The following is a 24,655-nucleotide window of genomic DNA, read 5'->3' on the forward strand; positions in this document are numbered from 1 at the left end:
AAAAAAAAAAAAAAAAAAAAGAAAGAAAGCTTGCTGGAGCAGGAGTCCATAGGGTTGGATCTGGCACCCTTGGTGAGGTCTGTGGAGCCCAGGGACAAGCTCTAGTGGCTGTGGGATGACGTTAAGGGGGAAGGGGACACAGGAACGTGCAGAGACACACCTGGTTCATCACCCCCTAAGCCACCAGTTGAGGGCTGGGAGCACCCACTGGACTCGGGATGGAGGGTCCACTGACTGCTCTCACGTAGGACACAAACCTACAAAGCACCTCTGTCATCTGAAAACCACCACATATCAACCTCAGCTGACCAGATCATAGTCCCTGTGCAGCCCAACAGATGCCCTAAAGGACACTGGCTGAGATACAGCACTCGAAGCCCAATGAAGATGATTTTGTTCCCTTTTAGCCATGATACTGGCAAGTTATACTGTCTGGCTTTCTAGCCCATGAAGGATGAGAAGCAGCAATTTGTCACTGGATCGGACAGTGGGAAAGCAGCACATGCAAAGATAAAGCAGTGAACCCTCAGAGCGCACCAGGAAGTGCAAAGAAACAGACAAGATGACAGTGTGGTAGCCCCATGGACCACCCCCCATAAACTGCAGACTCTTGGAGGAGCCCAGAGGACTTCTGAATTGAGAGCTCGACATTTGTAGAGAACACCAGGAAAGAGAAAAGCATACACTGAGTCTTTCATTTAAGCAGACAAAACATTCTGTGTAATATAAAACAACCTAAACAGAAGTAAAAGGTGACATCAGCTGGAAGAAAATATCTGTAGCATCCAGCATGGATGGAAGGAGTCTGTGGGGCAGTATGGCTTAGTGGTCATTAAGGGCTCCAGCTCCACAGAGGCCAGCAGTGGCCCAGCACAGAAATCTGGCCTCTACCATTTGTGGCCCCTTCACCACTGGGGAGCTGATAATGGTAACAGCTACTATGTGTGACATGGGCACAGTCAAGGTCCCTATTCTATAGCGCCCTGCCTGGTGCTCAAAGCTGAAGTGCATCTGGGTCTGTTAGCATGTGCCACAGACCCTGTGTGGTACAGGCACTGTCCTTGACTGGTCAGAGGAGGCGGACCTTCCATGGACAAGCTGGACTCTGCTGGCTGTAGACTTCTAGGCTTGCTCTGGGCTGTGGGGCTGAGAAACAACGCTGTGCAAGGTTTTGGGATCTCTGCTGTGAGGGCCTCTGACGCCCTGTGGGTCCAAACACCAGCCAAGCACCTGACACTAGCAGCAAACCAGGCAAACAAGAGTTGGTTCCCCGCTGGAAGGAGTTCACCAGCCAGTGGGGAGAACAGGGAAGGAGGTCATCAGGATGCCACATGATCTGTGTAAAACAAAAGCACACTGAGCTTTGAGGAGAGGCAGGAGACCAACGCTGGCTGCCAGGCTGCACACGGGTCAGAAGGGAGGCTTCCTGGTGGGAATGGTGACATGAATCAAAGTGGTTTCTAATATGAATGGGATAATTCCAACTATTTAACAGATTTCAGTGATTCCCTAAGAGTGTTACAAACTCATTTTGCCTTCATTACCTTCTCCTTGAATAGACCCTTCCCTTGTGGAGGGGCTAAATAAACCCTGAGTACTAACACCAAGAATGCAATGTGCCTGGAAAGTGCTGCTGGTCTGAAACTCTACACTGGCCAGCAATGCTTCTCCATTTTTTACAAGGATTGTATTAACCCTGTGCAACACTTAGGAAATGGACTGTTTCTCAGTAATGCAGGGAGGAGGCAGCCTGGACAAATCTTCCCCTGTCAGTGAAGACATGTTTGTGCATTTCACAAAACACAGGGGAAGAAAACCACCATGGTCTGGCTATAAAACAATTCAGGGCACTTGTCCACGGGATACTTCCAAAGTATCCCCCGGGGATCATTAGTAAGTTTTAGGGGAAAAAATGTTACTTTGGCAAAACACATTTGGGAAACACAATTTAAATAAACAAAGAGAGGTTTCATCATTGTAGGAACGTCAAAGGATTTACTATGCAGCCTTGGAATATAATCTGCTAGGAAAGGAATACAGTATACACAGTCTCTCAGGTGTGCTGGCTCTGGGGTCACTGTCATGAGACATGTCTGGGGACTTTGATCTGGAAAGGTATCTAGAAAGATGCTGATATGTAGCTGTATTCCAGAGCTCCTGCTCAGTGACGCTGTAAATGATCCCCCACCTGGCAAAGCAAAGCTCTGAAGCACAACTGGTGCTTTCCGCACCTACCAGCCATACCCAAAGTGCAACAGAAGTCACCAGTCTAGAGGTGTACATCATTCCGGGGACCAGAGCACGTAACAACGGCAAGACGTTGCTGTAGTGTATGGGGCAGGCAGAGGGGACGGAAGGAAGAACCAACTCAGCTCAATTCTCTGCACACAGAGGGGAAGGCTGCTTGGGATCGAGTAGAGTTCCCTCAGTAGGATCAACCTACAGGTTCATGGCTGCCCTGGCTTGCGATGAACCCAGAACAGTAAGTCACAAGGAAGAGTAAACTTTGAACCCCACCTGCCTGGGCATAGTGTGGTGGCAGATGTCAGCACCTCCTGTTGGGGGCTTGTGACTTTAGTCCTCTCTCTACCCATCCCAGCTCTGTGTGCAGACATATTAGCTTTTGTCTGGGTGACAGCAGAACATCAGTCAAGTGAAATATTCCTCTCCTCCCTTGTCAGGGCCTGGGAGATCTTTCTAGAACTCACGTGACCAAGGGTGGAGCCATTCTCAATGCTCAGCAATGGACAACCACATGGTGCTGTATCTCAGAGGAGCCAGCATGTGGAAAAGGAGGCTCACTTAAGGAATCAGAGCACTAGCTCCCACTAGAAAAGATGAACTAAACTCGGCTACTACTGACTGCCTCAAAAGGTAGTGATAGTCACAAAAAAAAAATCACCTTAATTCAACAAGGCAGTTCAGATGAAAAGCACACTTACCTCATTTAAAAAATGGTAACCAGCTGGGCATGGTGGCGCACGCCTGTAATCCCAGCACTTGGGAGGCTGAGGCAGGAGAATTCCTGTGAGTTCGAGACCAGCCTGGGCTACATAGTGAGTTCCAGGTCAGTCTCAACTACATAGTGAGACCCTGTCTCAAAAAAAAAAATAAATAAATAAAATAAAAAATAAAAAATGATAACCATAAATAGAAGATTTGGATTGAGAAATTCTCCAAGATTATAGAAAAAAAGGATAAAAGAATTAACGTGAGGAGCAGAACTTTTGAGTGGCAGCAAGAGCAAGCTGGGTAACTGGGCCAGGACATCCACAGGTCCCCTATGAGGAGACCCCTGTCCCTGCAAAAAGAAATAGCCCATTTTGTGAAGATGAACAAAAAATGGCCTACACTAGATGTGTCTAAGAGAAATCTTTGAATTCCAAGGATAATGAAAAATAATCTGCAATTGTTTTAGTGAAGTAAAACTAGGAAAAAAATAAAGTGAATCTTAATTTCTAAAGATGACAGGGCAATGTCCCCAGAGCTCCGAGGGAGAATGTGTGGCATGAACTCTCCAGGCAGCTGCACAAGGTCACAGGAAGAACATCTCACACTGACAGAGCCACACATGTGGTGCCTGCTTTCCCTTCTTGAAGGAAGTCATTTAAGGGATCATCCTGGTGCTGGGAAAGGGACTGAAATAAAGGAGGTAGTGTGGTGTAGATAATTGAGGGTGAGCAATGAAAGCTTGAAGCTAACAAACATCTGACTAATTGTACATTACACAGTCATGAAATTTACTACAAGTGCCAAATCTGTTTCTTCAATGATATAGATGACAGGTATCAGTAGATAAATGATATAAAATAATAATGACCAAATATCTAAGATCTAAATTCTGGATCTAAAGCCCCAGATCATCGTCACGCTCACTGGCAGGGGTAGGGGAGGCATCAAGCCCCTGACGGAAGCACACTGACTGCACTCAGTCCTCCTGGGTTGGAACTCCAGCTCCCCACCCACCAGCTGTGGCCCTTGCCCCGTGCCACCACTGCCTGTGGCCTGCTTTATCCTGGTCATCTCACTTCTCCTTTCTGTCATAGATTCTTTACAACTCTCCCCATGTGCACAGCCATTGCCCCGATTCAGCCTCGCGGTCCTCCCGGGACCACGGCACAAGCACTCGCAGTGGCTGACCCCTTGGCCCTCAAGCCTATTCCTGCCCCTCCTCCTGCTTCAACCCAGCCTGCGGTTGATCTGTAAACACCTTCAGTTGAGTGAAGTCGTGAGTGAGTCTGCACATTGCAGGAAGGGCGCCAGCTCTCAGGATCTGACACTTTCCCCCAGTGCCAGTCCTTCCACCAACCACAGAGAATGACACATGGTTCCCAGCAAAGCATCTCTTCCACCTGGAGAAAGCGGGTGTTAAGGTGAAAACAGCGTGAAGGTCTGGTTTTGTAGCCCAACTCACTAGCTCAGCGTGCTAGGCTGACTGCCTCCTACTCTGTCCCTAGGTGTCCCGAGTATAGAGAAGAGGTACTGACAGTGACTGCAATGAAAGAGAGAGAGGAAAATGCACGTCAAAGGGCACCTGGAGGGCACTGAGATGAACACCGTCATGACACTGAGCTCTCCCTGTCCTTGCCCACGTTACTTCCCACACTCGCAGTGCACTTTCACCCAGCGCTTCTTTAAGGTTGATGTTTCAGCTCAGAGTTACTCTCGCTGTCTGCCAGGCTTCCAGGACAGCTGGGCTGCAGGGTGTGGGATGGAGACTTGTCCTGTTGCTCCCCAGCATGTGTCATGACCCTGTCCTGTGGCTTTGCACTGACCAGAGGACAGCCTATCCCCTTCCTGTACCGTGAGCTCCTTCAGGGCAGACACCAGCCAGCCTCAGCCAAAGACCCTAGCAAAGTACCTGACCTGTGGAGGGAGCCAGAAATCATTCACAAAAGGAAGCAGGAGAGTGACTTTGACCATCATGCTCCACCTCCCAAGCCAGGGCAGTGCTCTGATGTCTGCAGAGGTGCTGTGCAGGAGACTCAATGTCTTCCCTCAGCATGGGCAGGGGAGGACAGTGGGGTGCTGGAGAGAGCAGGGTCCTTCATCTAGTCCTTCATCTAGTCCCTCGGTGTCCTCAGCACAGACAAGAAGCTCTGGGACATTTTCAAGTGGTGGAAAAACAAACATAGTGCTCAATAAGCAAACTGCAAGAAGCACAGGGCTGTTGGGGATGAGCTCATGGCAGGATTGAGCTGTGTGGTGAAGGGAGCACTGGCCTAACCACAGCAGCCTCCAGCCAGAGTGCCAAGTGACCTCAGATCATTGGCATGCTGTGGCCCAGGCTTACTGAAAGTCCGACAGCCAAGTGAAGAAAAGTATCCATTTCATCTTTAAGAAACCACCGTGGGTGCCAACAGCAGCCCTGTCCAGACCTGGAGTATTCGGGGGAGATTACCAGGCCAGGCCAAGTGCTCTTTCCCAGGGATCAGGTCTTGGCTCCCCTGGGCAGCCACACCTCCAGTTAGCCAAACATTTTCAGTGGACAACTGGCTGATGAACTCAGCAGATCTGAGGGTGCCTACTGGGAAAGGAGGGCCCTATATTGGGATGACTTCCTGCTCAAAGCCAAATGTCAATCTGTGAAATGCATGGTGCTGGGCAATAACGATGAGGTGGAGACCATTCACACCTTCAGAAGTGCAAAGAAGTGTCCTTTGGACTCTGATCACATCCCACAACATGGAAAACGCTCCCCATGATGGGTGACCTCTGACAAACTCATCAAGCGAAGAAGTGGACAAGGGAATCCCCTATTTTGGGGCTCTGTCTTTTCTTTTAATCACACGCCCATATATTTTAAGTAAAACCTATGCAGTATAACATGTTGTAAGGCTAACCGGGAAGGCTGCTGTGCAGCAGAAAAGGCTTCTGGATGACATCAAACGTCACTGTGACATTTGTATTTAACACGGAGTCTGCAGGAAGGCAAAAGGACCCTGGGGACACAGCTGCCGTTGGGCCCAGCACAGATGCTGAAAGCTGGCTGCTAAAGAAACTGTACATAAAGCCCTCAACTGCACCTCAAAGCCCTCTTCTACTGCTCACCTTTACAGATTTTTCAAAGCCAGTTTTAGATATTTACAGAAACTTTGGATGGTTTCCATAGCTCTTCACACTTCCTAATTGGAATCTTAGAACTACCCAGGCATAGCTTAGAATGAAGGGACCTGCGCTAGTGAGTAAGCAGAGGAAGCACAGGGCATCATTCATCGTTGAGTTGACTCTTCTCCAAAGCCCTAACTTCATGATCTTATAATAGGGTAAGATGCCATGACTTCATTTTGGCCACCTCAACTGGGTCAGATGACTGTCTCTATCCATTTTAAAAGATTTCTCGGAAAAGACTTTATAAACTCCTTGGGAGTTTACAGCAAGAAATCCCTTTCATACCGATTTGTCTAGGTTGACTATTTCCTTCATTTTGGCAAGAGCCCTTCTCTCCCTCACTCCTTCTCTCCTTCCTCCCTTCTTCCCTTCCTTTTACCTATCCATCTGTCTGTCCATCCACCTGGTCCTCATGAGTACATACTGTGTGTCACATCTGAGGTCCACATTGGATGACAAGATGGACACATCACACCCCTGGGTCTCGAGAGATCTCAACAGTGAGCAAAGAAGGGGGTTGTGTGTGCTGAGAATGTAGTTAGCAGCCACAGAACACAATGCCAGCACTTGCAGATCCTGTAGGAAAGCCATAATCCTCATGTATGAAGATAGCTTTGTTTCCCATGACCTCCATCTTCATCGAAATATGACCAGCTAAATACCAGAACAAAACCCCAAAACCCAAAAAACAAAACAAAACCTCCAAAGGCACAGCATTTAGATTCAGTGCAAACTGCTCAAAACCAACTGCCCGGACTGCTTCCTCATCGTACAGAATTATTTCTCAGAAACATTATTTTCTCTGACTATTAAAGTAAAAAAAAATCAGAAATGAATAGAAAAGAAAAAATATCCAGCAATTGGCAGTAATTAATATTCTGTTTCCAATGCATAAATTTATTCATTTATACTCTAAACTAGTGTAACGACATGCATGCTTCATACCATATATTTTTTAAAAAATACTTCTTGGCTAGCACTGTAGCTCAGTGATAGAGCGCTTGCCTAGCATGTGTAAGGCCCTGGATTTAGTACCCAATATTGCAAAAACAAACATAAAAAAACTTTATACTTTGCTTTACTCTTACACGCCCTTTGGAGGCATACCTGCTTAGTGGTGATCTGATATTCTACCATATAGATACTCCATGTTATTGTAAACCAATTCTCCACCAATCAAATGTAGATTAACCTGAGGGTTTCAAAGTTATAAGTAATGTTTATATACAAACACATACACACCTTAGGTTAATTCTTTAGAATAAATTTCTAGTAGGACCAGGGATATAGCTCAGCAGTGCCACACCTGCCTTGCCAAGTACAAGGTCCTGAGTTCAATCCTCAGCACAAAGAGAAAAAAAAGAATAAAGTCCTAGAAGTGCAATGTTTGTATCTTAAGGATACAGTATATAGTATTGTATACAGCATTTGAAGGCTTTTAATATATATTGCCGAATTATTCTACAGAAGATGAGTACTAATTTATATTCTAAGTAGCAGAGCATATCAGGGCCCATTTTTCTGAACCTTATGAACATTGTGCATTTTGTCTTTTTTTTCTTTTTTGGCCATTTTAGGTAAGAGGGAATGGTATCAATTTGTTTTAATTTACATTTCCATTCAACAGTTAGACTGAATTTTCCCTCATATTCTTAGTGTGTCTATAATACATTTTTTAACATCCTAATTATACCTTTTGCTCAGGTTCCTCTACTGAGTTAAAATCTGCCTTCTGGCAACTTTCCGCTATTAGTTCAAGTTGTGCCTCCTGGAACTACCCTGTGATTATTTTCTGCTTCACATGACACCCCCTCAAATACTTGAGGGCAGAAATCATGTCTCACTTTCTCAAAGTTAAACACTCCCAGCTCCTTCAAACATTTCTCATGTGGCAAAGATTCAAGGCCATCACTGAAGATTTAATCCACAACCCATCCTACTGTTCCTACAGATGCCAATGCTGGCTGTCATTCAATCCATGCAACCCAGGAGAGCTTCCTGCTTGCACCTCAGGCCTCGGCCTCCTCTCTACCCCTCGCCCATAACACTGAGTGAATTTTACCATGATCAAGGCATTTCTTGTGTGAGATCATAGGCCTGAGGCTCAAGCAAAGTATAAAAAAGAGATGACTTTGAGGCCGAAACAGGAAGATGTCTGGCAGAATGAGAATGGTTAATTCAAATAAAGAAAGCTTCAAAAACAATGAGATGGTTGCCTTGATATATGGGCTGGAAGGTAAAATTTGGCGGCATTATGATGAGCAGCATTAGGACCCAACATTAGGATGTATTTCCTTCCAGAAGTCAGGCTACCTGTCCAATCACACTCCACCCCATAGTCACCCATGCACAAATTGGTCTCCTCACCCGTCTGAAGAAGTCCTGTGTCCTGCAGTCCTCAAAGCCTACTCAACAACTACCACAAGGCAGGTCATCATGTGTGCTTGAAGAACCAAGCCTTTATGGGAAATCTCCCTGCAAGGGTTCACATGCCTTTGTTGTTATTTTCCTTTCACCAAAAAACCTTCTAAGACAAATCTGGTCTCTAGAGTATTTCAAAACCTGACAGGTTCCCTGGACATCCAACTGGAGTATCCATGCCACCTACAGGGAGCCCGGGGCATGAATGAATCCCACCCAGTTACCACATCACACCGGCTTCTAAGAACTCTTCATACTTCTGGGGGCTCATCAGTTCTATAGCACAGTCAAGAATATTTCTACAGAATTCTACAGAATTGAGATCCAATCTTCAAACACCATAAAAGCATCAATGACTTTTGAGTTTCTGTCCTTAAGTCCAGCCAAGGCCTTTGGCAAAGGCACCCAGGTACTTCTGTGCCTTATGGTTGGCATGGTCGGAATGTACCTCCTGAAGTTCATGTGTTGGGAATGTAAATCTCCAAACTCATGTGCTGATGGTATTCAGAGGCAGGACCTTTGGGAAGTAATTGCTTAGATGAAGTTATGAGGGTGGCACCATGATAGGATTGGTGGCCGTATAAGAAGAAGGGGACCTGAGCTCCTGCTTTCTCATCATGTGATGCTTCCACTGTATTATGACACAGCAAGAAGGCCCTCCCCAGATACAGCCCCTTGGCCTGGGACTTTGCAGCCCCCAGAACTCTGAGAAATAAATTTATTTTCTTTATAAATTATTTGGTCTTTGGCATTTTGTTGTATACATAAATGCTACTTTTATAAACATAACATAGTTCAAGTTTAAAAACATTTAAATGTGTATGCATATTTATTAAACTAATATATAATATATATATATATATATATATATGTCTGTATACACATAAAGTTTTGGACTTTGGAATGTTCCATTCTAATGTGTATTAAACAACTACTTACATATTTGTGGATATAGAAAACTAAGTAAAAAATTTTTTAAAAAAGTATCTAGAAATTATTTTGTTTCTGAATCAGCCATGCTATGAAAGAAAGGGCTGGCACACAGGTCAAACGTACAGTCTTCTAAGGGACAGTGAGGCCATACCCTCACTGCTAGGCCAAGGCAGTATCGAGCATCCCAGCACAGAAGTTGTGTACCTGACATGTCCTTGTGCTAGCCTAAGAGGCATGCTGGGTAATTTGCCGTCAAATCGGAGATCCAACTCACTACTATCAAAAGGAAATGCTAGAAATCAAAAACACTGGCATAAATGAACACTGAATGAAGACTGAAGAGTGAACCTGATCAAGGAAGAGATCCACAAGCTTGTAGATGTGTCACATTGAAAGTCCCCACACCAAAATGTAAAAGGGAAAAACCCAGGAAAAAAATCCATAAACCATGGTATAATTTTAAAAAGTGTAATATGTATGAAGTGTATGTGTAATTGAAACATTCAGTTAAGATAGCTAGAATGGGGAAGAAGAACTATTATATGGATAAATAATGTCTAATAATTTCCTAAAATTAATGACAGACATCAAACCACAGATTGAAGAAGCTTAAAGAAACAGCATTACAACAATTCTATACTTAGAGATATCATATCCAAACTGCAGAAAACCAAACAGAAACAGAAAATTCTGAAAGAAGCCAGAAAAAAACATTTCACAATCCCTACAGAAGAATGTACATGAAAATTATGTGGACTGCTCATCTGAAACAAAGAAGGATGCAGTAAAATATTTAAAATTTGGGGGAAAAAAGGTAACTGCCCATATAAAATTCTGTATCCAGTGAAATAATCTTTCAAACGGAAAGAACAAATAAACACTCCACAAAAACAGAAACAGTGAACTCATAGCCAGTACAGCTGCCCTGCAAAAGACAGTAAACTAAGCTCTTCAGGAAGAAAGAATGACAGAGATCAGAAACTCACTTCTACATAAAGAAAGGAAGAACATCAGAGAAGGAACAAATGAAGGTAAAATAAAATCTTTCATGTTTGCTATTCCTAACTACTTAATTCCTGTCTGTTTAGGATAATAATAGTAGCAATGCATTGGGCAATGACAGTATGTGGATAAGTGAAATGAATAAATGTGATATTATAAGGGATGGGAATGAGGAAGAAGAAATGCTTTGTTATATGGTAACTGTGCTACCTACGAAGTACTATTATTATTATTTGAACATGAATTTATATTAGTTTAATGTGTAGTGGAAATTTTGGACAAGAAATTAAACATATTTTAAAGAAATATAGTTGATATGCTAAGACAGAAAAGAAAACAGAATCATATAAATATTTAATGAAAACAAGAATAGGCAGAGAAAGAGAGGGAAAGAAACAAAGAAAATGAGCAATGAGTAGAAAGCATGGTAGCTATTACCAAGCTATATAAATAATCATGCTAAAAGTGAATGTTTGAAATGCACCAATTAAAAGACACTAACAGAGTGAATGAAAAAATTGAATCCAATTCTTTTATTATTTATGAAAAATCCACCTTAAATATAAAGACAGGTCAATACTAATCAAAAGAAAGCTGCAAAAGTTATATTAATTTCAGGCAAAGCAGAATTCAGAGAAAAGGTATCAGAGACAAAGAGAGACATTACATGAAGGAAGCAATTCTCCAAGAAGACGTAACAATCCCTAACACACACACAACAGAATATTTAAATACGTGAGGCCAAAATCAATAGAACTACAAGGAAATACAGACCAATTACACTAGTGTAACTGAAGATTTCCATACTGCTCTTTGAGTAACTGATGTATCCAAAGGAAAAACATCAATATGAATACAGTCTCTCCTAAGAGCACTATTAATCAATGTGCTACAATTGATATGTAGAGAATACTCCACCCAACAAGAGCAGAATGTCTACTGATCTCACACTGACATAGATCACTCACTGAGTTAGACTACATTCTGGGCTGTAAAGTGCACACAGATGGCTGGACACTGTATACATCTTCCTCTTCAAGAACAAGTTCATTAGGCCCAGGGACTTAGCTCAGTGGTTCCACTGCCTGCCTCGCAAGCACAAGGTCCCGAGTTCTATTCCCTGTACCAAAAATAAAAATAAAATAAAATAAAAAGAAGAACAAGTTCACTGGGCTAGGGGTGGAGCTCAGGGGGAAGTAGGTGCTTGGTACCCTAAAGTCTTTGAATTTGATCCTTAGCATAAAAGCTTTTCAAGATATAATTCACAAGCCACGATACCATTTTAAAGTGTACACTGTTGTGTACAATTTAGTATATTTACAGAGTTGCACAAGGGTTGCCACTGTGTAATTTTAGAACATTCTGTTACTCCCCCAAATCCACAGTACCCATTATCAGTCAGTTCTGTCTTCCTCCCCTGCAGCACCTGAAAACCGATGGATTTGCCTGTTCTGAGCATTCCTGTAAATGAGTTCATATAATACTTGGCCTGTTATATCTGGCTGCTTTCACCTCACATGATATTTTCAAAGGTCATCAGTATCACACAACGTGTCACTACTTCATTTTTTGTATGACTGAATAATCTTCCGCCGTAGGAGCAAATCACATTTTATTTACCCCCTCATTCTTTGGTGCACATTCTAGTTGTTTCTACTTTTTGACCATTAGGAATAAGGCTGTTACTAACATATGTATACAAATGTTCTTGTAACACAGATTTTTCAATTCTTTCAGTAGATTTATACCTAGGAGTGAATCTGTTGAGTAATATGGTGACCCTACATTGGACATTTTGAGCAACTGCAGACTTTTTCTAAGTGGTTGCACCATTTCACATTCCCATCAGCAACATACAAGGGTTCCAACTTCTCCACCTCCCCACCAACACTATGTGTCTGTTATTTTAGTCATTCAAGTAAGAGGTACCTCATGGTGGTTTCAGTTTGCATTTCTCTGACGACCTGGATACAACTATTATTTCAAATTGTCACTACGACTGTACAGAGGGCTCTGTGTGAACCTTGAAATCGGTTGTTAAGGCTCCAACCCCCTCTGTAGCATTAGCTCTTTTTGGAAATCCTTGTTTCAGGTAGCAGAACTTTTGCTGATGACAAAGAGCACTGTGTTCTAACCACAAAGGAAAATAAGGATATTTTCCTGCCTTCTCTTCTACAAAAAACATAACAGGATGCCATGATCAGCTGTAAACAGCATCCATTCCCTAAAAATACACTGGCAAGTGCTGCTTACCTGCGGGAGGCCAGGCCTTGATGTATCCTGTGCAGTGGACCACAGCATACTGGGCTTCACCTTCTTTCACGGGGCCGAGGCCATTCCTACAGAAAGGACACTGTGAAGCTGCTTGCATTTTGCATGGTGAACCAAGGACTTCGGTGACTCCTTTTGGCATCTAAGCTACTGGGTTCCCTTGTTTGCCTTCGGGATTTTGAATCCCAAATTCTCACCATCCTGTTTTCCCTCTCCTATGTGATCTGAAAGTCTCAAGTGAATTCCATGCACATCCCCATCTCACCGCGGCTGCTGCCACCCTGAGGCACAGTCCCCTTGGTCCTTCTCTACAATGAGCCCTCTGTTCAGGTTGGGCTGCTCTTCCATTTAGGGAATTTGAGCCATGGACCACACAGTCCCCAAACATGCATCAGAAAGGACACGGACCTGAACCTTTTCCTCATGGTGGTTATTCTGTTTAGAGGCAGGTGGTCCAGAGGAGCATTTCCACACCTGGAATTGATACAAGAATTAGAATGAGTGAAGACCCAGGTAAGATTACAAGACATGCTGCACTACTGCAGATGGGCCTGGGCTGGTGCTTACACATTCATCCACGGCGAGTTTCTTTCTCAAGCGCAGATGCAAGTTTTCACACCTTTGAATTTTGGTGTGTGCCCACTTGCAAAGCACACAGCAGGTGTCTCAGGGCTTAGCCCAGAGCTGGAGACTACAGGTTGACTAAGAGAAGCCTAACCATGCTCAGGCCTGTAAATCATTTCAGTGGAACTGGGTGACTATCAGGAAACAGGGGAAGAGGGTGATGGCAGAGGCAGCGTCTCCTCAGGCTTAAGCAAAGACACCAACTCAAAGCAGATGTAGCCAGATGATGCACAGCATCATTCCCAGGCATTAGCATCCCATCTGCAAGAATGCTCCCTCTCTGCAGAGTCCTGGCCCCAGGAATAACTGGAAGCTGCTGGTGGCCAAGAGGAGGATGGGACAAGGGACAACAGGTACTGAACCAGCTCTTCCTGAGGTGCCCTCTCTGGGAGCCAAAGGATGTGAGGTTCACCCTGCTCACTCTGGCAGGGATTTCTCTGTCTCCCTTCTCAATAATCCTCTCAGTATCCCAGGCCAATGAGCAAGATTCTCGCCATGGTCAGGCTCTAATGGAAGCGTGATATTGCTTAACTCTTCTGTGCATTTCCATTTCCAACCACACAAGTAAAATCCTGGATGTCTTAATTTCCAAGCAGCAAAGATCAGAGTCTAATTATTCTCTGAGACCCTAGAGCTGCCAGAGCTGGTGAAGTTTCCACAGCAGGATGAGTTCATGACATTGCTGCCCAGGAGCACCCGTGTGGCCCTCTGCCCGTTTCTGGCAGGCAGTGCCTGCGTCTGGCTAAAATGAAGTTGTTCTATTTGGAGGAGACTAGTGTGCTTTTAGCTGTTAGCAGCACTGTTCACCTCCCAGTCAATCCAGGCAGAATGGGCCTGGCACTTCTGAGAGTAGTGTGGAGAATATTCCATAGAGCGAGTGGCCCAGGCATGGATCTGGTTGACAGGGTTGTGACACAAGCTGCTATCAGAGATGGGGTCCGCGAGGATGCAGCCAAACAACTGATTCAGGAGGAGGCTGCCTCACCCTAGGGATTTTCATCACTGTAGCCCCTACTGAATGCCCTCAAGCCAGAATGGGCACTCACTCTGGTAGCCAGAGCATGGTAGGCAGACTTGCTGTGACTCACACATTAACTGATGGCATTTTGTGTCTAGGTGACCCTGAGCCCAGCTGGCTCTGCCAGGTGAGTGGGAGGCAGGCTGCCTGCAGGACTCCATCCTGAGTTAAATGGAGACATTGATGCCACCTGAGTGCTGCCTCACGTGCTGAGGCAGGCAGTGAAGGGGACTTCATTCAAGCCCTCTGGAGAGGAGCAGACCAGAAGAAGGGGCAGCTCTCCTTGGGCCCTGAAGGGCCACTTTTCATGACAGGGAGTCAGAATCTTCTGCAGGCCCCAGGGGCCAGGCTGGGCAGCTCTCTTTCTGTACTCAACATAGGCGATAGTGGGGAGCTGAGGTGGGGACGCGAGGGGATCACTGAGAAGGGAGGCAACTCATGGGTGAGCAGGTTTTATTTAAAATGTTTACTGCTTTAGAAGATTACTGTGAAGTGGGGGAAATGTACGCTCCTTTACAGCACCTGTTGCTCTTCCCAGTACCTAACAGAGAGCCAAGTGGTAAGCCATGGTTCCTGGGGTGGGGCGGCCTCAGGAAGTATCGGCACCGTGAGGGCCTGGGCGAGCAGCATCCCAGGGCTGGCAGCTCAGCAGGGCAGAGGAGGAGAGCAGGCTGACACTGGGCTAGGCGAGAACCATGAAGGATCTTGCAGCATGGCCAGTCCAGGTGCTCAGGGTGCTAAGGGTGTTAGAACACCCTTAGATGCCAGGCAGGCTCAAAGAAGCATAAATCAAAGCTTCTATCCTCACGGCATTATCACTGATTCATGAGGCCAAGATATTTACACTGAAAATATCAATCAATAATGAAACAGAGAGCAATTTAAAATGGATGAGTTGTCAGAGGAAACATAAGACTAAGTATGGATTTGGTGGTTTAGACACAAACATGTTGAGAGATGTGGAATCTTGGAGAGGTTGGATTCAAATAGGGCCTTGAGAGAGGAGTAGGAAGTTAAGAAACATAGGGGGCAGGGGGTGTGAATCCGAGAACAGGCAGAAAGGGGTGGGAACCCAGACACAGGGGGATGCAGGGCAAGAGGGAAGCCTTCTACGACAGACAAGGGAGTCTCTCTAGTCATGGCTGAGGTCAAGCAGACTAAGTCCCTGCCGTGAAGCCAATGCGGCACATGTGACCTTGGCAGAACTGAACCAGGCTCCTGACGGCGGATCAGAAGGCAGGAACCTCACTGCCACAGCCCTTTAAGCCTCAACAGACCTCATCCTGCAGATGAAAGAGCGCCGAGAGCCCATGCACATCCTCATGGACGACTGCTGCCCCTCTTTCTTGACTGTCCCCGTCTTCAGGTCCAGGATCCGCCCTGAGAGAAAGAAGGACACACGCGTCACCCTTGCTGAGACAGAGGACGGAGGGAAGGGATGGGAAGGCCGTGAGGACAAGTGAGGCTGTGCAAGTTGTTTGCTTCTTGGAATTCCCAGCATTCTTTGGCAGGAAATTCACAGATCCAGACCGAGACCCATGCACCTCAAAATGCCTGCTGTCTCCAGAGCAGTCTACACTGTGATCTCCACTGACAGATCGCATCGCCTGGGGCCTCTGGCTGGGCTGCCTCCTCCCTCACACTGCGGAGACAGTGTCTGCCAAGGTCACCAATGACTTCCTCACTGCTAAATCTGAAATGTGTTTTTCCTTTATTTTATCTGACTGCTTTGCTGAACTTCACACAATTACATACTGATTTCTTTTTTAAAATGTTCTCTTCCCCTCGCTTCCTAAACAGCACCTTTCTAGTCTTTCCCTGCCTGCCCGTTCAGTCCCCAGGGCCTCTGTCCTCAGCCATCTTCTCTTTGCTTTCCTCACATCTGTCCCCTTGAAGTTTTACCCCCTCCAAGGTTTTGGCGTCGCCTCTAGATGCTGATGATGCTATATCCACACCTCATCAGCAACCTCCGTCTCTCTCCTTAGATCTCACCACTGTTCTCCAAACACTTCAACGTCAGCAGGCGCGTCACTGTTGACAGGAAAGTACAAATGCTCTCTCCACACTTGTCTTCTCCCACCCTGCTGAGCAGTCTCCTTCCCAGGAGGAAGAGCTGAACCTCAGAACATGCATCTTAGGAAGAAAAGCAGACGACACCTTCACTGACCAGAAGTCCCCGACCTCTTCGCTGCCTGCTCCAGGCTCTTCTGCTCACAGCCACCGCTGTGGTCGGCTTTCACTCACCTGCTCCAGCCCACAGCGTGGGACTCTGCGGCAGCCACAGTGGACAGACCTGGTTCAGGTTCTCCGCCTCATCCCTCCGTAGAACCTCACTTCCTCCACCTCCCCTCTGTCAGCATCCCTAGGACTGCATCCTGGTCCTTTTCTCACCCATTCTTCCCAGAGACCTTGGTGACTCTTAGGCTCCCCTCATCCTGTGTGTTGATGACAAGATGCCCATTTCCAGCAAAGATAAATTCCTTTGGCCCAGACTTCACTGAGGCTCCTCTGGGTCCTTTGAACAGGCTCGGCCATTGGCTTCTGCCCTGAGTTTCTAGAGTCCAGGCTGGGAAAGAGCCCTGCTTAGGCAATGCTTGGGTTTGCAAGAGTGCCCTCGACACGCCCAGGCATTGCAGACTTGGTGCTCAAGGTGGCGCTACTGGAGGAGGAGATTTAAGAGCTGGGGCCCATGAGAGGTCTCAGTGTGGGCTTCACCCACACGAACTTTGAAATCCCCACTCAATGCCTTCTGGGCTCACACTCAGCCGCTTAATCCTCACCATCATCATCCAGTTCCCTCACCGATGCCCAAAGCAGTGATCCACCCAACCTTGGCCAGGAGCTTCCCCAGGTGCAAAACAAAGTAAACCCACTCTTCATATGAGTGCACTGTCTCAGGTGTCTGTCACAGTCATGGAAAGCTGCCTAACGCAGCTTGGCAACCCTGCCTGCCACATCCGCCCGCCTTGCCTATCCTACTGCCCCAGCCACCTTCAGCAGGAATCTGCGCCATCTCCCAAGCCCCCTGCTCTCACCCTGTCCCAGGATCCTAAACCCCAGCTTGTCTCTGTTGGAGTCTAAGCTGTGTCCAGTCACTCCCCACTCAGTAGATCTTGCACTGAGCTCTGTGGCCCTACAGTCTTCCTCACCAGCCTGGGGAGCACTGTGAACCGTTTCTCTCCAACACAGCCAGGTTCTCTCAGAAGCACCTGTGCAACTGCCTGTCTCCTGGACACCTCACAGATATTGAGTGTATAGCTCCAAAACAAATGTGTCCCCATCCAAGCTGCCCTTTGTCCACAATCCCTGCCTTAGTCATCAGCACCACCCGTTACTCAGATACTCAGGCTGGAAACCACCAGATAAGAGAATGAGCTCATCTTTTCCCCTCACTTAAGGTGTGACCCTCGGCAAGTTACCAAGTTCTCTGCTCCAGCCATCTCTGCAAGGTGAAGGTGGTAACAACACTTCCTTCAGATGGCTGCTGAGAGCATGGAGTGGGTTAATATTACAAAGGAACCAAAGCTATGAATGGCTCCCCAGAAATGCTCTACAAATGGTTTTTCAGAGAGTATATGAAGACTCGCTCACATCTCAGCCCTCAACATCCTGCCAACCTGCCTCCTGCATACCATGGCCTCTGCACTGACCCCGCAGCACCGCCCCTCAGTCCCCTCCCAGTCACAACCTTCCCTGGCCTTAGGTCCATCCTCTCTGCATGGCTATCGTAAGTCTTTACCAAAATACTAAAAAGACTATGGCTGTGGCTTTGAGGTTGAGGGTTTCTTCTCTCTGTGGAGCAGTGAGCTCTCACGGGTAGGATCATAGCAACATGGCACACAGGAAAGCGATTTGCACACAGCAGGTGTGCAATCCATGTGTCCAGTGTAAGTACAATTGTGTCACATCATCCCTGGAAATCTCTCATGCTCTCCCCCAGGAGTCCCAGCAAACCCACGTCCTGAGCCCACACCACCCCTCAAGTGTCCCTCTCTCTTCTACCTCCCCTGCTCCCCCTCCGCTGCTGGAACCCTCTTCCACTCCCCTGTGCCCTGTGCTACCCTTCCTCTATCCAGCTGCCACCTCAGCCAGCACAGATATTTACCCAGCACATAGACAGGCAAGGTACTAAGCTGAACACAAAGAATTGAGCAGGCAGAGCCATTAGGTCTAGTGGGTGAGAGCAGAACAGATTTTCAAATGAGGATGAGTGCTATGAATAACAATGAGCACAGTAGGTGTGGGAAGGAAACCGGACCGGCTCCTCTGCATTAGACAGAAATCAAAGCTCCTGGTGGAGCTGGATCCCATGCCCATGCTTCCACGCATGCTGCTTGCTGTGAATGGCCCACACCAACCCGTCCGCTTGGGGTCTTAAGTACTTGGTTTGCACAGCCTTCCCTGTGCATGAGGACCAGGGCCGGAGGACCTGCAGCACCAGGCCAACAGTCACACCAGCTCCCAGAGGACGTGCCACCCTGGTGGGTGTGCAGAGGTGGCCAGGAGGGTGAAGTCTCTGCTGCCCAGGGTTGACACTTGTCTGTCTTCTTCATGGACACAGTCTTCTGTAGCATAAACTGTCACTCGCTCTATCATCTACCAAATGGTAAACAGTTTCGGCTGTGAGGCAGGCCATCATGAGGGCCTGTCAAATTCCAAAGTGTGCTCTGAAAATAAATCACAGCTGTGCAACACATGAGCAGTGGAACTTGAGGAAATGAAAAAACACATCTTCCTGATCGCTGTCGTGACCCCAAAAGACAACTGCCTCAATGTTTATTTCTCTGTCAGTGCCTCCGGTTTCCTCTAGCACAAGGAGCCTCTCTCCTGGCTCCTGGAAATGAAACACCCTTGACTCTCTCCAGTGGGTGTGTTCCTGAAGGTCATGTGTGAACTGGACTTGAGACAAGAGTACAAGCGGTCAAGATGTCTGCAGGCTGAGTGTCTCTGTCCCTGGGCACAGAATCCTAGCAAAATGGAACATGGACTAGTCCCTGTCCATGGGCCCCAGTGCTGGCTGGCTGTCAAGGGCTCCCGGTAGTCAGCATGGAGCCTTGTTAACTTACACTGCTCCCCATCCTCCTCTGACCTCTGGGGCTGCTCAGAAGGAGGGGGCTGGATGCCTGAGGCTGGTTCCCAGTAGGTCCCTAGAGTCACAAAACACTCCATCCAGGCTGGTGCAGAATCATCCCAGGGCCTCTCGGAGCATCAAACTCATTCTTGGGTTTAGGGAGGAATTGCTTTTCTGCATGTACATCCCTGGGCTGGTCCCCCTGCATCCTGTCCTTCCCTCCTTGGGGACCGCCAGCCGAGATCCTAGTCACCTCTTCCTGTGCTCCTCGTGGCTGGTCCACGACACCTGGTCCCCTTCCCACTAACACCTTCTGGGGTGCATGTGGAAGACCCTCCTCCACCCAACTCCACTTGCCTCCCTGACAAAGCTCCATGGCATCTCTATATCCAAACTGGCTGTCTAGAGTGCTCCCTTGGGTCCTCCTGCTTCCCCTGTGCTGCAAATCCCCAGAGAGTCTTAGGCAGAAATCCTCCAGGTCCCACCAGCATCATCCTTTGGGAGGGAAGCATGGAGCTGCTCTGTCATACTCAGTTCAGTCACTAGAGCAAAGGCCTCAAGTTACAGAGCCACTGCTTGTCAGAGGGCCCAACACAGCCAGAAACAATGTTCTGGACTCGGGAAAGGAGAAACAAGAGTGAGTTAGAAAATTAATAGGCATGCTATTTCCAGGTGAAAGGTCCAAAAGCACTGACCCGTGGCTCCTCCACACATCAGGAGTGGGTGTGAGCAGATTACTCAATTGCTCAGCCTCAGTTTCCTCAACTGAAAAGTGGACCAGACCGTGCAAAGATGGCTGAGTTAGAGGCTGAGGGTACAGGGCTGGCAGGAGGCAGCCACCTGTTCAGCCCATCCTCCGCCCAGCCCTGTCCTGCTCCTCCACAGAGAGGGCTTCCGGTCTCCCCAGTACGTACCCAGTACATAGCCACCTCGGGCCAGAGGGCAGAACTTAGGCTATTAATTCTTCTCCTCAAAAATGCTTTGTTGTCCTCAAACTAAGCCAATATGATCTTTATAGGAGAACCCCCACCCCCTACTCCCACATGTGAACTAAAATCCCAGACAATCCGCTCCAGAGAAAGCACTGTTGACATTTAAGGGAGCTCTCTCTGTCAATCCCTTCCCAGACCAGGTCTGCTCTTTATTTCAGTTTACAAAGGTCTCATGGTGACATTTTCCATTCAAGTCCCTAGGCATAAACTCATGAAGATTTTATCACAAACCTCACTTTAAAGGCTTTATAACGCTATTCTAAATGAGTGATCTGCTTTTATTTCAGTTGTTTCCCCATCTTCCATACTGTGAACAATGCTGCAGTGAAACCATCTCACAGTGGATTCCCCACCATAGAACTGTTGTGTTGAACAAGGACAGTACTTGAGTACGTTAATGCCATTAATACCAGCATCTCAGTATGCCTCTAGGCTACAAGTGAGCCCTACTGTCAGCATTTTACTGATATCCAGCTCTTCTGTGCCATGAAATATTGATAAAAATTATGGCTCAAATCACATCAAACTTTTTACCTATAATTTTTCCAGGGTAGTTGAAAGCATACAATATTCAAGGACAGGGGTCAGCAAGCCACACAGCCTGGGGCTCAGATTTGACCCACCCTCTGTTGTTGTGAACAAAGCTTTATTGGAAAGCAGCCATGCCTATTTATTTATGTATTACCTATGATTATTCTATGACAGTGGCAAGGCTGAATAATCCCGACAGAGACTGTATGGTCTCCAAGCATAAAATATATGCTACCTGGCCCTCTACTAAAGGGCATTTTCCGACACCTGCTTTAAGAAAACAATCATAAAAATTCCATAACAGGACACTTTTTTTGTATGGGTGGAGGACCCCTCCTAATTATTTTCAGTAAGCTGATTCTTAAGTATTATTTTGGTTAGCAGTAACTTTTTAAAACAGAAGGATCAGAAGTTTGTCTTGGATAAGATCACAAAAGAAGACTTTGTGCACATAAAAATGCTCCCCAGGCTACAAGAGAAATAAAAATATCAGATCAAGTTATTTCATCAAAAGAATCCTTAAGAAAACTGGAAACATCTTATCTTGATTAAAAAAGAAGGAAAACCAAGACAGCAAGGGAAGAAAATAAGAAAAAAAATGTTTAGCAACAAAAATACAGCAATGGCCCCAGGATGGACAATATTTGATGTGCTTCCAAAAATGTGTGGCCTATTGAAATGGGGACTCATGGGCTGGAAGACGCTCCAGTCACTGTTCCAGTGACATTGTGTTCCAGCTATCACTACAGCTGTACACACAAACACCCCACATGGCACAGTGACCCCAGGAGGGAGTCTGAGGCCCACTGCTGAGCCAGCTCCAGAGCCACAGGCTACATCCAAGAAGAGATGGGCCTTCTACTGCTGAACGTAGTATCCTTATCCAATGGGCTGCTAGCGCAGGACACCTGCCTCAGGCTGGGTAATGAATAAACATAAGGGCTTACTGCTCACAGTTCTGAAGGAAAGGTCCAAGATCAAGGCACGGGCACATACAGTGTCTAGCAAGGGCCCACTCCTCCCAGATGGGATCTTCTTGGTTTGTCTTCACATAGTAAGGGCAGCGAATAAGCTCCTTCAACCATGTGATGAGGGTCTAAACCCACTAGGCACTCAGGACCCACTCACCTCTCAAAGGCACCAACTCTGAATACAATCATACTGAGAATTAAGCATCAACACACAGATGTGGGGGGCACTGACTTTGAGACCACAGTGGGGATCCCAGTATTCTCAGGGTTCATCACCTCTGGCAGGTGTCTGGAAATGTCTAAGGGCACCAACTCATCAACTCACAAGTTGCAGCCCAACCATTTCCTCCTCAAAACGTAAGAAGGGACTTTGAATGGGTAGCGGAGTTGCTCAGGGACATAAGTTATTCTATCTGCCTTCTGGCTCCTCAATGCAAAGCTTGTGAGAAGCAGTTCTCATGCTATTTTCCTTTATTACAAAAGTCAAATAAAGAACTGCTGCCATTTCATAAGATCCCATCTCGCTGGCCATGGTAACTGGTTGAGGACTGAGCACGTGACCCAAGCTGGGACTTTATCCACACCTCTGTCCACAGTGAGTGATCCAGGCCAAGCAGTCCTCCATGGGCAAAATATGACTTTTACTTCCTATCTATTTCTTTAGGGGACAGGAATCTGATCACAACATTTTCAGTAACAATAACTCAGCTCCGTGAAAAATTGGGCCTAAAAGAATAAAACTAACTCAAAAGAGCAGTGAAAATATAAAATGAGGAAAGAGTACCCTCCTGGCCCTCAAGTCTTTACCACCAATAAACTGCCCTTTTTTCAGTATGTGCATAAACTAGTTCAATTTTAGCATCTATTCCTTGCATCCAAAGAGTCCAGTCTTGGCCGGGGATTTAGCTGAGTGGTTCCGCTGCCTGCCTTGAAAGCACAAAGTGCAGAGTTCAATCCCAAAGAGCCCAGTCTAACAAAAGCTCTCCAGCCTTGGACAGAAAAGTGAGACAGGAGAATTAGGCACCAAGCACCTTACTGAGGCCAGGAATCAGGAAATGTGTCAGTGTACTATTTTGTTTGATCTGCAAAACAAGCCTAGGATGGGTCCCATCTTGACCTAAGCTAGAGAAGGGAGGAAGGACTTCGGGAGCAGTGAGACACAGAGGAGAGAAAATTTAACCACTGATGAGTCAAGAATTTGCTGAGGCACAGTGATAATAAAAAGCAGATGAACTTGTAGTGGGTTTTATTATCGTTTCTGAATATACTGTGGGGCTGTGGGGCAGTGCAGACCCCTCCTGCCTGTGCTCTGGGCAGACAGCCCCTTGTTCTTCCTAGAAGAAACTGAAGCCCAGCAACCCTAAACAGTCCCACATCCAAGGAGCGGGGAGTCATGGTTTGCACAGGGCCTTCTGGCTGCAGGATCCCTACTCCATACGGGACCGACTGCTGTGAGAAGCCTGCAGTCTGTGCCCCACACCAGAAGAATAGACAGCACCCACCAAACAGAAGCAGATGGGCAGGGAAGGGACAGGAGGTCAGCCATCTGCAAGACAAAGTGTCTGTTTCAGAACAGAGACTGAGATTGGGGAAATCTGGCTCTGGTTAGGTTTGATAATTCTTTCTGTATATTTGTTTATTGCTTTTTTTTTGCTTTAGTGGAGACCTTTGGCTCATTCAGGCCTGACTCAGCGCTTCCTTTCTAGGAGACTCAGGGGAATGGATCTGCATCTACATTTGGGTGGAGTTACAGGAGCAGCAGCTCCCTTTAGGGCAGGCCAGGTTACTGCCACCACACCTTCTGAAGAGCTAAGACAACTTCTATCTGTTGTCCCAGCACAGTTATTCAGATCCTCTTTTCATTCTCAGAGTGTGCTGACTTGGGTGACAGACTATAGATACACAGTCACTCTTCGCAAGGCCATAGCAAAGAAGGAATCAGAATGAGAGATGAATCCCACCTCAAAGACTGAGGCTGACCCAAGGCCACCCCACCTCCTGTCTGTCACCAGGGCTCCTCTCTGTTCCTGAATTGTGGTTAAGAATAGGAGGCAATACTCCAATACTCCACAGTGTAAAAAGGTGTGCTACCAACACAAGAGCTGGTTCCCAGGCCCGAAAGGGGCACCGCTGGACCTGGCCAGCTGTCCCGGTCACACTATTCCTACCTGCCCTTCTCCAGGCTACCCCTGCTTGGGACACTGCATTAGCCACAGTCAGAGGTGCCACCTGTTGCAGACACTTGCAAACTAATGGAAAGGTGAAATCACAACAAGAAATAAGTCAGAAACCCCTTCCCTTTCCGCTTCTCTCTTAAACTTTTGCTTTAACTAGGCCTTTCTTTTTTACACTCATAACTATCTCTTCTCTAATACTACTCTGCTATTTCAAGTTCATGTCCAACCACTCAATGGTCAAGACAGACTGTGAGTGTCCCTGTCCCATTCCCTGGGGACTCCAATGGGGTGAGGAATGCGGAATGCCTCACCAGAACGGCGCCTTTGTCAGTTTCTTGGATACAACCAATGACCACCAACTCAGGGGCTTTAAGCAATGTTCACTTGTCAGCACAGTTGCTGGAGTTCTCTGACAAGGGTCACATAAGGCCAAACCATGGTGCTGGTGGACTTGGCTTTACCCAGAAGCTCTGGAGAAGAATTCATATCAAACTCTTTCAAGTTCTTTTTTTTTTTTTTTTTTTTGTTTTTTT

At 46.6% G+C, this 24,655-nt stretch overlaps 1 protein-coding gene across 11 annotated transcripts in view; it reads right to left on the minus strand.

The window, feature by feature from the left end:
• The window catches only part of Arnt2 (aryl hydrocarbon receptor nuclear translocator 2), a 113,900-nt gene that overhangs the window by 40,690 nt on the left and 48,555 nt on the right, over window positions 1-24,655 (minus strand). For all 11 annotated transcript variants that reach the window (XM_019207074.1, XM_019207077.2, XM_019207071.2 and 8 more), the window contains 3 exons: window positions 15,658-15,760; window positions 13,147-13,212; window positions 12,721-12,806 (listed from right to left, as the gene is read on the minus strand). In XM_019207074.1, coding sequence (XP_019062619.1) covers window positions 12,721-12,806; window positions 13,147-13,212; window positions 15,658-15,760 — 255 coding nt within the window. The remainder of the gene's footprint in view (window positions 1-12,720; window positions 12,807-13,146; window positions 13,213-15,657; window positions 15,761-24,655) is intronic.

Source organism: Fukomys damarensis, unplaced genomic scaffold (genome assembly GCF_012274545.1).
Source record: "Fukomys damarensis isolate Sample0158 unplaced genomic scaffold, DMR_v1.0_HiC HiC_scaffold_7, whole genome shotgun sequence".
Taxonomy (NCBI): Eukaryota; Metazoa; Chordata; class Mammalia; order Rodentia; family Bathyergidae; genus Fukomys; species Fukomys damarensis.